Genomic DNA, 14,944 nt, shown 5'->3' on the forward strand with positions numbered 1-14,944 from the left:
TGAGAAAACTCCCATTGATTTATGAGAGCTTAGAAAAGAACAAACAGATGTTATTTTCTAAAAATTTCATGAATACACAACAAGCTAACAGCTTTTACGATGAATAATTTTATACCCAGCTTTTGGAAAATGAACTGTAAATTAAATGCCTAGTTAACCTCTTGGGATTCTGGCATGGTTAGTGATTAGTACATTTTAATTATAAAGTAAATAATTAACCAACAAGCCTTTTTATTTCACTCTCAAAGTTATATTCTGCCCTTCACGAACATGATGAGGTAAGTAGCACTTTTCTTTTGTCAAGAAAATTTTGTAATTGGTTAGTTTTTCTACCCTGCTTCTGAGATGAAGGGCTAGATTGTGAACCCCTTTCTCACGCTGGTCCTACTGAACTGATTCCATGTAGGTGTCCTTCACAGTCAATGCCTAGCCCTCTGAAAGCCAAACTTATTGCTAGCAGTGGGCATTTTGCTTGGATTTCAGTTCTTAAAATTTCTTGTTTCATGGACATGCCTAAATACTTGCCAATAAAGTATTAATACAGGTGAAAGGATGGAGAGCTAGCATTAAACCAAATAGAAAACACTGCAATTTTTGGCAGCACTAGAAACTTTGTGACTATTATAAGGTGAATTCTTATCTTGGGTGTTAACCTGATGTCATTCTTGCACAGGTGAAGGTTTTGAATGTTAACTACATTAACAAACATAAGTATTTTGTAGGTTTGAATTTAATAATTTTCTAAATGATCCTGGTGTTTCTAAGTGTTTAGCGTTATGCTAGATGTGATATGTGTTGGTGGCAAAATGACAAGAAGTCAAGCCTAAGAATACTTAGCTAAAAGTCTAACACGTTTTAACTGGATTTTTTCCGTTAAAGACTTTGAATCACAACTCTGCATTTAAAGCAAAGGTGAAACATCTTAACTTGATACTCAGAATAACCATGCAGAAGAGCAAATGGGTACAACAAAAAATTCTGAAGTTATATAAATGTTGAGTGCATTTTACTCTCCTATGAAATATGAACTTTCATTTCTACCCTTTTACAATCTTTTCTCCGATGCCTGATGAAGGGTGTTTGTGTCCGAAAGCTTGCAATTAAAGACATTTTTTTTGCACAAATCTAGTTGGTCTAATAAAAGATATCACCCCTACCTCGAGTCCTGATTGCTTTTTCCTCTAGACCAATATGGCTACAAACAGGATACCTGAGCGCGTGTTGGTGTTTAGAAAGGAAAAACAGAAGAGGCAAATCTTGGAAAGAGCTGAGCTCCTGATAATTTTATCAGTCAGTGGGAGCCATTGCTGTTTAGCAGCTCTCCAGATTTGACAATCTGTTCAAGTGCACGGGCAAATCCAGACCTCAGTACTCTTCTTAAGCAACCTGACTACATTCTTGGGTACTTTATGGGGGAGGGCATGCAATGGGTTGCAGAGAGGTAACAGAGAAGGTCTGTGGAGGTTACTGCAGCCTGATGCCTCCATAGGGTAGGGATTAGTATGTACCCCAGCCCTAGTCCCTGCCCCTGCCTCTGTCTGACAGATGACAGGGAATGATTCAAGTTAAAGGCAACAGAGCATACACTCCATGCAGTCCATGGGGGGAAGGTCCAGGCACCTGCTGTTCCTCTGAACTCTTGAGAGTACAGAGCCTCGGTCCAAGGTGGTACGTAAGTTCCTGCTTCTCTCCCAACTCAGACTCGCCCAGCATTAGATACAGAGAAGTTCAAACTGGGCTGAGGAAATAAACAGACCACTTATACTGCATTCACTTCCTGCCACTGAGCTTCCTCAAAGAGGTGCAGGTCCCCTCACCTCCCCGCACCTTGTGCGTTCAAAGAAGAGCTGGTCAGGTTAGAGTGCAGCTGCTCTTTACCGGTATAAAGAATTTATCTCTGCTTCATTGCTAGATGCATCATGGTCAGGTTTTAGCCCTAAGAAATGACGCCAGGATTCAGCTCATTGACTTCAACTGGAGCTTTGCCTAAGCAGAAGTGAAGGGGAGTAGGGGAGAGATGGCTCTAGATGCCCAAATAAGAGTTAGTTCTTCATAGTCTCATCCACTGAGAGCAGTTTCCTATATTTCATATTTCAAAAGGAGGCACTAATATTGAAAAGACTATTTTTAATTCACTGACTGCAAGCCTAACTTTCCAAATGGGCAGAATAGAGATTTTAATGAAAACTCAAACTGTTGCTCACCTAAGCCACAAAAATCCCCTGCATTTCAACAAGAAAATCCCTTTTTGTATGTTAACTTAAGTGATGACATTTTATCACTGTACATTTTCTTAAATTCTTTTTTACTTTAGTGAAAGCTGTCAAAACCATGGTGATCTCTAAAACATCTTGCATGACATTGAAGGTGGGGTGTAAGGTTACTGGGCCAGAATGGACAAAGTCCACTAAGTGCTCTTTTATATATTCCTGCTTCTCGCAACTTGAAAATTGCCCACCAGGAGGAAGAGAGAAAACCCCTCTGAAAATCCTCAGGTTACTTACAGTTTTAACATGTTTGGGTGGGCAGGGAAGGAGAAAACATTTCAAATCATAAGCCGAACCCTGCAGCTTTCTACTTCTGTGAGCAATTCTTAGGTGAGTAAAATTTCACTTGACATAATAGGACAAATTCTGCTCCAAGAAACACCAGGGTAATTCAATGATGTTTACCTGATTCTATACAGATTTAAGCATATGCTTATTTTTATGCAATGGGACTGCTGCAACATGTCTAATTAAGCAAATGTTTACATTGCACTGACAGATGCACAGGCCCCCACTCTAACTCAAGGCATTTTACAAAAAACGCCATGAGTTAGAGTGGTGCCCCTGCCCCAAAAGACATTTGCCTGTTGGGTCAGGGGGGTGGGGGGGCATGGAATCGAGCTCCACTTTGGAGCTGATTGAGCTGAGAAACCTGCCTGCAGCCTCTCTCCCCTAGCCCTGCCCCTGCCTCCCAGTTCCGGTGCTATCTGCAGGAAGGGACGGGGGAGAAGGGAGAGGGAGTGGGCTGCAGGCAGGGCTTTGTCTGGCCTGAGCTGCAGTGGGAGGTTGGAGGGGCCTGGGGAGCAGCCACGAGGTGGAGGGGCTCCAATCCACCCACCCCTTCCAGGCCGGGGCAAACCTCAGCCCTCAGCTTGCTCCCCTTCTCTTCTCCCCACTCTCTTCCTGCACGGTGGAGCTGAGCTGCATCAGGCCAGCCCTGATCACGCAATGGATTGACCCTAGAGAACAGAAGTTCCCTAAGGTGCTCCAAAGTGGAGCACCTTCATCTGATCCCTCATTTGATGAGGGTTAATTGGTCGCATGATCAGCCACTTTTAAAGTGTTCTGAAGCTGTGCACTTCTGTTATGGCGCAGCTGTAGAGCACCTTCAGGTGGTCAATCGCACAACAAATGTAACTTCTGTCTGTGCCCTTTGTGAAACTCCATGTTTAATAAGTGGCTTGCACATACCTGGGATGTTTTCAGGATCAGGCACTATATTTTGAAAACCAAATCTTGAAAGACAGTTGGTACAAAGTAATCGTTGGAAGCTGTAGTGGAGTTGGAGTGTTGTTGCAGCTGTGCTGATCTGGGAAATAAATGAGAAACAAGGTTTTTTGAGTGATACCTTTTATTGGATCAATATTTCTTCCATCTATGCAGTTGGTCCAGTGGCAAGTTAAAAAAAATCATAATTTCATTGCAGAGTGATACTGACTTACGATTCCTGAGCATTTAGGATTGGTAAAAATGTTTATCTCTGTAATAAGAAATTGTCTAGTTGCAATCAAGAGAGGTCAAATAAATTCAATGGCAGGCCAGATCCTGTCCTGAATTGCACCACAGTTAATCAAGAGTAACACTACTGACTTCAGAGCAGAATTTAGCCGACGTTTTTTATTATACACAAACACTTGTTATTTCCTGTGCCTAGTTAGTGACCATATACCATACTTCGTGAAAGAAATGCAGTATTCATTCTGTACCTATCAACTACACCTCATTAAAAGAAATGACACCCCCTCTCCCCAACCCCCCCCCAAACTGCCAATAATTCAGTGGGAAGGGCTCTCAGCTGGGATGTGGGAATCACAGGTTTAGAGTCTCACTCTTCTTGATTCAGATACAACTGACCAGCAGCCAATTGTCTGTTCTGGGATGGGTCTGTCTCAGTTTCTCTTGCTGGAGCTACCCTAATCCACTTTGTATGAGACTGGGGGTTACAGTGGACAATAAGCTGAACATAAGCTAACAGTGTGCCCTTGTTGCAAAGAATGCTAATGGCATCCTGGGTTGCATTAGTAGAAGCACTGCCAGCAGATCGAGGGAAGTTATTCTTCCCCTCCATTTGGCATTTGTGAGGCCACATCTGGAGTACTGTGTTCAGTTTGGGGCCCTACTACAGAAAGGATGTGGACAAATTGGAGAGAGTCCAGCGGAGGGCAGCAAAGTGGTTTGGGGACTGGGACATATGACTTATGAGGAAAGGTCGAGGGAAGTGGGCTTATTTAGTCTGGAGAAGAGAAGACTGAAAGGGGATTTAGTAGTAGCGTTCAGCTACTTGAACGGTGGTTCCAAAGAGGATGGAGCTGCACTGTTCTCAGTAGTGGCAGATGATAGAACAAGGAGCAGTGGTCTCAATTTGCAGCAGGGGAAGTTTAGATTACGTATCAAGAAGAACTTTCTCACTAGGAGGGTAGTAAAACACTGGAACAGGTTATCCAGAGAGGTTGTGGACTCTCCATCCTTGGAGGTTTTTAAGACCTGGCTAGACAAAACCTTGGCTGGGATGATCTAGCTGGGGATGGTCCTGCTTTGAGTAGGGGGTTGGACTAGATGACCTCCTGAGATCCCTTCCAACCCTCATTTTCTATGATTACATAAGCATGGACTTTAACCTAGAGTTCTCACATCCTAAGCAAGTCTCCTAGCCACTAGGCTAATTGCTCTTCTGAGATGGGCTGTACTTATACTCTTCTCTCCCATCGTCTATGGAAAAATGCCAACAGTCTTTTGTTTCAATACAGAACATTTTGCAGGTTGGGAGAGAAGAGTTCCTTCTTCCTACCAAGTTTCATTTCCAAATACAAGGGATAAAATCTTGGCCCCACTCAATGTAGTGGGAGTTTTGCTAGTGACTTCAGTTGCCCTAGGACTTCAGTGGGGCCAGGAGTTTATATATTCCTTGAAATCCCTGTACAGCATCTACAAAGGGAAAGAAAGAACATCATGTTCAATATTTTTTTTAAAAACTGAAGCCTGTGAATGGGAAGAAAAGGATGAAATTATGAATATGAAGAATTGAAATCTCTTCTTGTTGTTAGGCAGACAAGGTTCTTTGGGTGAGTCTTGTTTCTTCTTGTTGTTATATGCTCTGTGCAAGAATGTTTTGACAAAAGGATGCATCTAGACAGAGAAATCAAGAAAACGAACCCAGTAAAGACTTGCTGATTATTTTTGTTTTCAAAGTCTTGGATATTTGAATGACTAAATGTGAAAACCATGGTGTATGTCTGGAAGGCAATTAATGGCAATAAATGTGCAGTAAAGTCCTTGGCTCTATTTGAATAAAAAAGGAAACTAAAGCCTTGATTTTTCAAAGACGAATGCGTGCCTAACTTTACATAGCTGAATGGTTCTGCTGGATTCATTAGAACTATTCATGAGAGTAAAATAAAGTACATGTCTAAGTGTTTGTAGGAAACATACACAGGAAACATATACAAAGCCTGAGTGTATACGCCGCTATTTGTTAAACATTTAAAAAAAAATCTAAATTAATATACAGAAAAAATCTAATATTATCTAGCCCCTGATACTACAAATACTGACATACAGACTTAACTTTATGAAAATCAAGGAGACAGCTCACATTCCTAAAGAAAACATGAGGATGTGCTCACAGGACTTGTCCCATTATAATTAATAAATGTTGTTATTGGGCTTTTTCTTTTTTGGCATTACTCTTCTCAATGGTCAATCCAATTTTCTTTTCCTGATAAAATAATACTTTTAAAGGCATCAGGAAAACTAGGATAATAAATTACTGTTTTTAGTACATATACAAAAACAGAAGAAATCTGAAAGATTCATCCACTCTTGGTTTTATTGCCTGGTACCCTGGGAACAGTCAGCTATTTTAATTTATTTTACATCAGGGATACAAATACACCAATTTTCTCACACTCAACCTGGTAGCATTCATAACTGGCCTTTGAAATAAGGGAGAGAGAATTTTTCAGTCTCATTATTTTCCTTCTAAACGTAAACATTTCTATTAAGTCCAGATGTCCTCTCGGACTTAATAGAAGTAGCCCGATTATTAGTAGCCCAATTATTACAAATATAATTCTAATATGCAAAGATTTATAACTCTTCAATATGCTGTTATTTTAACATTAACTGTTTGTAGTATTGGTACGGTAAACAAAACTTGGCTACACCCTACAAGTCCTTCATATTTCGGGGGGAGAGGGGGTAATAAAAAGTGATCATAGTTTGTCCATTTTGTACCTACATTTCCAGTGATTTAGTTTGTTTATGGCTAAAATGTTACAATATTTCATCATAACATTCAAAGGACATTAGCAATACCCATCTTTTTCTATTCAGTGAGCACAGTACATGAGATCCCTCATGCATATTTGCCCTCTTTTAAGTATCTCTGTTGATAAGGTTTATAATATTTAATATTAAATATGATTTAAGGTTACAAGGTTTTATTTAAGGTATTACAAGATTTATAATATTTAAAAATTACCATCACACCTTTACTTTTAATTGAAATTTTCAGGCTTAAAAACAACAAGAATTTTGAAACTATAAATATGAGAGTTTACAAATCTCTTTAAAGAAGGGTTTTTTGTTTTGCTTTGTGTTGTTTTCCTTGTGTTTGATTTTTGGCTTAAGGGTCTACATGTAAATTATTGTGAAAGTACTTACTACTTGAGGCAGGTTGAGCTTGTACAAGCCAGTATTTTCCTGAAGGAACCCAGAATAGCAAAAGACCGACTACACAGTCAGGTTATTTGTACTCAAGCAGAAAGAAAACGTTGCAGAATGTTATGTCTCATCTCTCATTTTCCTAGTACATTATTCCTTGGAGGACTGAGTAGGAACTCTCTCAGCCCTCCAACAAAGGGCTGAATCTTGTGCAAAAGAACTTTTTTCCCCATGTGTTTGCTCGAGTTTGATTTAAACAGCTCTCAGTAAAACTAAATAGGCAACCAAAGTAAAAATATTTTTCTACTCACATTGCTTATTATAATTCAAACAGTTCAACAAAAACAGAGACTTCAAAATCTATGCCTCATGTAAACAACAAAGAAAAATACTTTAAATCCTCCTTTCAAGATTTTAATAGCACAAAATTTGCTCCTGGTCAGCCCCCCCTGCCAGGGACCCACCCTCAGGCTAGCCCCAGGGCCGCAGGGTTTACAGCTTCTCAAGCCCTGAGGCTGGGGTGGCTCTTTGCCTGCCCCAGCCTGGCCTTTAAAACTGCAGTGACCCTGTGGCCTGTGCCAGCTGCTGCTTGCCTCTGGCTACTGGGTCCCCCACCAGTGGCCCTGGGCCAGCCACAGCAGCCTGCCTGGACCCTTCCACTGGCCCCTGGCCCAGCCCCACCTGCCTGTCCTGTGCTGTGCCCCTGTGCTGCACTGCAGGGACCTGCACAGGCAGACCCAGACTCTTGCCTGCAGCCCCTGAGGGCCATCAAGAGAGCCACGCTGACATTGTCCCTGACACCACACTGTGTTCCAGGGTCCTAATTGGTCCCAGGATGAGACTGCAGACCTTGTGGCACTGTGGGGTGAGGCTGAGGTCCTGAACCAGTTTGCCTGGAGTGGGTGCTCCAACATCTACATGTATAAGGGCCTAGCAGGCTACATGCAGAAGCGTGGGCACAACTGGTTGCCCATACCACATAAAGGTCAAGGCCCTGCAGGCACAGTGGGTCTGCATCACCGACCACAACCACTAGTCAGGGCTGCCCACAGGACCGTGCCTTTTATCTGGCAGCAGGGTAACATCGTTGCGCCCCAGGACCCCAGGTGGATCTGCCCCGTGTTCTCCAACATGAGTGGCCTGCCGGAGCCTCTGCCACGTTAGCGGGGAGGGCTCCTCGGGGCACCAGAAGCATGTCCTACCATGGTCCCCACCCCCAGCACTGTCCAGCAGCTCCAACAACCCAGGCCAGCATCTGCCCCATCAGCTCTGGGTGTGCAGCCCTGCCAAGGAGGAGAGCCTAGGGATGGCAACACCTGTACTGATGAGCTCCAGCTCCTCCCTGGAGGGACCCCTGCCCAGCCAGCCAGGCACCATGCCCCTGCACCCTAGGATGCCGCTGGGAGCCACATGTCATCACCACCAGCAGGGACAGACTCAGGCCACTGGGCACACTTGCCATGCACACCCAGTAAGCTCTGCACTGGGAGGAAGGCTCTCCCCTCATCTCCCTATCCCTGCTCCTGCCCCGTCTCTCTGCTCAGCCTGGTTGAGTTCCCCCTGGACCCAGAAATCCTCCCACAACATGCAGGGAGGCGGGAGGCAGTACAAAACGTTATTGAGTATCCTGTGCCCCCTCAGCTAGGAAGGCAGGCATGGACCTTTCACACACAGAGAAACATGTTGATGCTTGTGACATATTTGGCAGTGATGTCGTCTTTGGCTGCGGGGACCAGGGATGTATAGTGTAGGCACAGGTACCCCTCCAGGTGGTGGTGAACATTGTGGGGAAGCACGGGCTTGCCCCAGCACCATCAAAGCTCAGGGTCCCAGGCCAGGTTATCAGGTGTGCCTGGGGTACCATGGCAATGAGCAGCAGCAGGGCATAGTGGGTCGGGCACCCCTTGTTCCACACAAACAGCTCGCTGAAGAATGCCTGGGACACTCTTACTAGGGGCACGCTCAGGGAGCAGGGCATGCATGGGGGAGGCCTGCTCCAGGGTGCTTCTCCACAGGGAGGGTGGGGGCACCACCGGTTCCATGTCCCAGTCAGCTGGGAGCCCCTTGCCCCCTGTGCCTGGGTGCCATGGGCCTGGCAGCAAGGGAGGAGATGGCCTGGCCTGCAGGAGGAGATGGGGGGTAGTGGGTCTGGAGCACCCACAGCAAGTGCTGCCAGGCACCAGGCCTGTCCCAACCTGGGAAGGGGGTGGGGAAGGCAGACTGTCTGCAGCAAGCACCGAGTGGCACACCTGCCCCTGTGGAGTTAGTGGGGATGAGGGGCTCAGCTGATGGCCACCTGTGCCAGGGCCTGCCCAGTCAAATTACCATTGTCCCTGGGCACCTGTTTGTGCATGACCCCTGGTCTGAGGCTGGGAAGCACGTAGCTCCCTGGTATTGTGCATGTTATCTCAGGATGCCCAGGAGTGGCAGTGGTGGCTAGGGCAGTGGAGGCCACGGAGGAGGACTACTGGGTGCTGGACACCATCCTGAACCTGGTAGTCACCTTCATCTCACCTGCTGCCCTGCCCCTGGTCCTAGCCCTACCTGCCCTCTGGCAGCTGCCTGCTGCCCAGGGCTTGAGCTGAGATGTAGTGGCACCTTCAGCAGCCAGGTCTCTCTGCCCCAGTACCTGCCCAGGGTCCTCCACCAGCCAGCCCCCCCCCGCCCCGCAACTTGCTGCTTGCCCAGGCTCTGTGTGGCCCTTGACAAGGAGCTGCCCATAGCAGGCCAGCACCACATGGGTCCTGCTGGCCCTAGCACCAGGCTGCAGGAGGGGCAGCAGCTGCCCTCACCTCCTGGTGAGCCTCCCACCCACCAGCCTTGCAGGGGGGGCGGGGGAGCAGGGGCAGAACAGGGCCAGAGGGGGCCTGGAAAAGGCTAGTGCCATGAGAAGCAAATCTGCTCCCAAATGGCTGCATGTGTAGACAATTGCCCAGGGCAGATTTACCTTGCAGTAAATTACTGCACAGTAAACCCATATAGCATTAATTGCACATGTAAACATGCCCTAAGTGTAATAATTTTTCCAACTAGATAATTCCTTAACAATGGCTGGATCTGCAGCATCTACCCATTATGCTCTGTTTTTCACAATTCATTCTTTTTGCTGAACTTCACTAGAGCAAAGAGTAGTGTAAACATTGACCTTATTTTGAATATTTAAGAATACAAAGATCTTATTCTGAACCTCAGCATAGTCAGCAATAAGCCAAGCGCATTTGGCAGACATGGCAGTAGAGTGGGGCTCTGGAGGCCTAGGTTCTGTTCCTGTCCTGCCATTAGCCTGCTAGACCACTGTGGCTGCCTTTTCCAGAATCAAAAGTGAATGTCTGTTCACTTGCTTTTCAGTTCAATCTACACAGTTTAGATTAACCTGGAAAGACTGAATCGATTCAGCCTCAGGCTTTTTGACTGTCTATACTTAGCCAATAGGGGCTTTTTAATTTGAACCTTTTAACAGGCAGCTGGGAGCTTCTGGCTTTCCAGCAGCCCATGCCCCACACTGTGAAGGGGCAGCTGCAGCTGCAGCTGTGGGGCAAAGCTCCCAGCTTCCACAGGCACCCTGGGTCTCTTTCATTCTTTGGATATTAGAAGCATCTCTGACTACCAGTATACAGCCTATATACTTCTATCCTCCATATTTCTGTCATTAACTATTTCAAGGGAACTTAAGATACAATTTTATTTTCATATTTATCATAGTGATTGTACCTTTCATATTTACCATAGTATTACCATAGTATTGTATCTTTATTTGTAGAAAGTAATTTTTATTTATTCAGAAGCAAATCAGAGAATTAAAGTCAGAAGGCCAAAAGGTTACTTTGAAATAAAGTCCAATTCACACCTGTTGTTTCTTTAATTTTATTTTAGGATGTTGAAAGGAATATCTCCTGTTTGCTTACTGGTTGTCTGCTCTTTCATTGCTCAAGTGAGTGATATATTTTATACATATAATAGATATATTGTATAGCAGGTTTTTATGAACACACATGCAGTGCTTATGTTAGGAACCTTACTATGATATGCTATCTTAGGAGGCCATATGTTACATATTGTAAGATACCATATGGTTTATAATTTTGAAGACAGATAAGAAAAGTCCTTAGCAGAACAGCTATATTTAGCTTAAGGTATTAAATACAGTCCCTGAGAATGAAAAAGAAAACAGCATCTAAGTCTAATGGTGCCGAACCATTTACTTCACATAGGAGAGACAAAAGCAATATTTAGCCTTAAGAACAATTTTGCAATTCTCTTCCCCTTTGTTTCTAAACTCTTATCATGTGAAATCGCAAAACATATGGTAAATTTCTTATGCCATCCATCTGGCCTTTCCCTGATAATAAGAAACAGAAATTAGATTTTTATTATTGAGTCTAGAGACATTTCAAGCTCAGCAACTCTCTTTAAGCCTGATTCTTATCTCACTTCACTCCCCTGGTTTATCAGGGTTCTTAATTTTAAGCACATGAGCAATCCTGCATAGCGAGTCCCATTACTTATATGCTTAAATAAGTTAGACATAAGAACCTACATGAATCGAGGCCTGAATCAGGAGTTACCCCCTCCACGTGGATTTACCCTGATGTAAGTGAAATCAGAATGAAGTGCACAGGTTCAGAGTCTTCATTGCCTTGCACCTTGTGCAAAGTGAATGCAAATTGCTGGCAAATCATTATTCTCCTGTATGCTCATATGGAGCATGTACATGGCTACAGAAATTTCAACTATGAAGAAGCTTGAACCCACTGAAGAAGCTTGAAGTTTGAAAGTTTCACTCTGGATATAGAGAATGGCCCCAAAAAGTCTTCATTGTGCAGAATACCAAACACTTCTCCCCACCCATTTGCCATTCACACCAGGAAATGATGATAGGATAGCTCCTCAGCATCATCACAGACGCTAACTGGTCCATACTGATGAAGCTGGTAAGTACTGATGGCTGAACAATTTGGACAGGATTGGAATCCAATCCTGCCAAAACAGGACAAATCCAAGCTTTAATGAACTGGAATGAACATACATAATAATATCACAGTGCCATGTTGTGAGGTGATAATTATCTGGATCATGATATTATGATACAGATCTTCCTATATTCCTGGCCCTGAATTGTGTGAACGGTATTCTTGGAGCATAACAATTTTAAAGGTGTCCTGAAACCATGTCATGAGCCTGCCCTGGGTGTATATATCATGAGCTGAGGGACTAGATATAAACCACAAAAGAAATGAACACTATGAGTTTCCAATGCATTTTTTCCACTACACTTACTTATGTATCTGTTGTATGATAAGGAATAAAAGAGAAGAAGCTAACAAGAGCAATGACCCAGTAGAAGTAGAGCCGTACAAGAAAACAAATCAGTAACGGCATAGGAGGTTAATAATGAAGACCTTATAAGGTTCAAATAAATCTGTCTTTACACATACACCCACACACTGACATTTAACACCAACAAAACTCTGACCCACATACATTCTCTCTCTCTTTTACGCACCCAGAACCACATTTACAATAGATGAATACTAATTTCATTAATTCTTTTTGATATTAAGGACTGATTGGCCTGTTTGTGAAGGGTCGAACAGCAGCTCCTGCTTATTCGTGTGTTTGCTGCTTCTCTCATCATTCCCAGTACATTTTTTTTGTAGTGTTGCAGTTTTTTGAATCATCTGAACTATTCTAAAACAGACTCATTATCCATTAGGCTCACATCATATATGGTGTTACAGTCTGGATTCTCTCTTGTCTAAAATTCAGCTAAAGATATTATTTCTCTGCATTAGAGTAATGTGCAGTAATGGAGGATCTTCCTTTCTTTGTGCCTGTTTTAGGTATAATTGTTAACTCTAGCTATCAAGTAAATAAAAGGCTGTTGCTTGTAATTGCAACTCTGTGAACACCCCAACAATATAAAACATACATCTCCACCCAACCTCACAGAAATATTTACATGGAAGACATCACTTCTTCAGTGCTTAGAAACAATGCTTTTACACATCAGGTAGTGCTGACTACATAATATGAATTAAATAGGCAGAGCAAGCTGCACTTATAGCCACATTCAGAGTTGTCCCGGTTTGCATTTTGTAAAACATCTAGTCCACCGAGTATATGAAATACTCCTCAGGAAAGGTATGACATCTATCAATATAGCAATTTTTTTCACTGCTGTGATGGCTGCTAATGTTACAAACAGGAAACCTTCAAATGTCTTCTCTAAGCATAAGTTACCGATGAGTCCTCTGTAATTCAGTGGCCTTTAACTTAAGTAGTATCCTGCCTAATAAGGCCATTTAGTTGATGAATAACTGACTGAGATTTTATTTAGACCTGATTCATGATTGATGGATTACACCTATAGCTAGGCCTGAGCCATAGATTTAATCCTGCAAAACCCTCTCTCAAGTGGTTAAAGGGGTTAGGATTTGGCACTGTTTTCTGGGCTTCCTCTAGCTGTTGCTTATTAAAGGAAAAGTATAATGTGAGCTTTCCCGGTTTCCTCTCCTAAGTATTCAGAAGGAAGGGCAGAGTGGCACATTGGAGACAGACTGGTTCAGAGATACATGTGACTAACACAGGTAATCACCTCAGACAAACGTTGTAGATCATTTCTGCTGCCAGTTGAACAAGTAGCCCAATTAAAATTACAGAAAGAAGGACTAAAAACAACCCTGAAAAAGGGTGGGATTCAGATCCTCATAATCAAAAGCCTTAGTAGGAGGAAGTGTTGATCTCACATACCTTAACTGAAGTTTATAAGGTCCTATGAGTAGACCTATCAGTACGTTATCTGCTGCTAGGAACAGACTGCACATTGGCTGACAGCTATTTACTTACAGGATTTCAGACCATTGACAAAGGAAGCTGGGCATAACAGGATGTTCTGTTTAGTTTGTGAACCCATGACAAAATGACTGCTATTTGCATATTGCTGGCACATTTCCTAGTACATGGGTTTTCAGCCTTTGTTTAACAAGTGTCCCCCTTCTCTCTCAAAGTTCCAGCTCAGGTACCCCTTGATATTTTTTTCTTGTTTTTAAGGGGGGTGGGGGCAAATCAAGGCCCCCATGGTGAGGGAGGGAGTGGGGCTGGGGCTGCACTCTTGGGGCAGAGTGCAGGATGGAGCCACAAGCAGCTCATCCGGGGAGATGGCTCCCGCCAGTGCACACACCCTGGGAGGGCATGGGGGCGTGTGCCCCCAGATCTATGCACAGGGCGAGGGAGAGCTGGCCTAGCGGTGGGGGAGGGAGTGGGGCAGGGGCAGGGGCTGCCTGTGGCAAAGTGGGGCTCCCCAACTAGTCACAGTACTAGTTTCCCCACTTGCCTTTGGGCATGCCACCCACCTGTCTCTCCTGCCATGCCTTGCTGCTAATTAATTGTTAATTAAGGCGGGAGGCTGCCCATTCTTGCCCTGATGCCAGGGGACACTATCTGCTCCGTTCCTCCCTTACACTGCAGCCCAAGCCTCACAGATGGCATCTCAGGCAGTTGGCTCAACCGTCCCTTTGCCCATTAGCTGTGGCCCCAACCATGGGACCTTCGGTTTCCATATAAGCCCTGACCCTGTCTCAGGCCAGTCAGGACCTGAGCTTCTTTGCTTATCATGGGCATCCCTCACAGTGGGCTCCTGGTCCTTTTGACCCTTCCAGTCCTGGCCCCAGCATTGACCAGTCCAGTTCCTTGGTTGGGTTTATGCCTCCTGCCTGTACTTAGGGATTTGGGTCCCCCATTCCCGGCTCAGGTGCTTCTGGAAGCATGCCTGGCCCTGCGGGGTCACTCGTCCAGCAGGCTCAGGTGCTTCCTGAAGCTTACCTGGCCTACCCTGCTCCTATGGTAAATGACCCACCCGAAGGTGAGGGCTGGGGTTAAGGCACCCCTACGCAACTTTCACTGGGGTGGTAACTGGCCTGGCATTTCCTGGAGGCTCCCGCACTACTGGGAGCCCCACCAGGCCACCCACTCCTGGCCGGGGGCAGTTTTAGGTCATGACCCGGACCAGGAGACTC

General features: G+C 44.6%; 1 protein-coding gene and 1 long non-coding RNA gene across 3 annotated transcripts in view; one reads left to right on the forward strand and one right to left on the reverse strand.

The window, feature by feature from the left end:
• The first annotated feature begins 232 nt into the window (after positions 1 to 232).
• Positions 233 to 14,944, forward strand: part of CDH16 (cadherin 16) — an 82,205-nt gene continuing 67,493 nt past the window's right edge. The window contains exons 1-2 of one of the 2 annotated variants that reach the window (XM_006028138.2): positions 233 to 278; positions 10,803 to 10,860. In XM_006028138.2, the coding sequence (XP_006028200.1) occupies positions 271 to 278; positions 10,803 to 10,860 (66 nt within the window). In that variant the 5' untranslated portion in view covers positions 233 to 270. Of the gene's footprint in view, positions 279 to 2,320; positions 2,496 to 10,802; positions 10,861 to 14,944 lie in introns of those variants that run through there. The other variant, XM_025209460.1, reaches the window with a different exon arrangement.
• LOC112551009 overlaps positions 3,485 to 14,944 on the reverse strand; it is a 77,453-nt gene continuing 65,993 nt past the window's right edge. Inside the window, exon 4 of the long non-coding RNA XR_003095111.1 lies at positions 3,485 to 3,576. This is a non-coding gene — a long non-coding RNA (uncharacterized LOC112551009). The remainder of the gene's footprint in view (positions 3,577 to 14,944) is intronic.

The sequence above is a fragment of the Alligator sinensis genome, unplaced genomic scaffold (genome assembly GCF_000455745.1).
Source record: "Alligator sinensis unplaced genomic scaffold, ASM45574v1 scaffold170_2, whole genome shotgun sequence".
Classification (NCBI taxonomy): domain Eukaryota; kingdom Metazoa; phylum Chordata; order Crocodylia; family Alligatoridae; genus Alligator; species Alligator sinensis.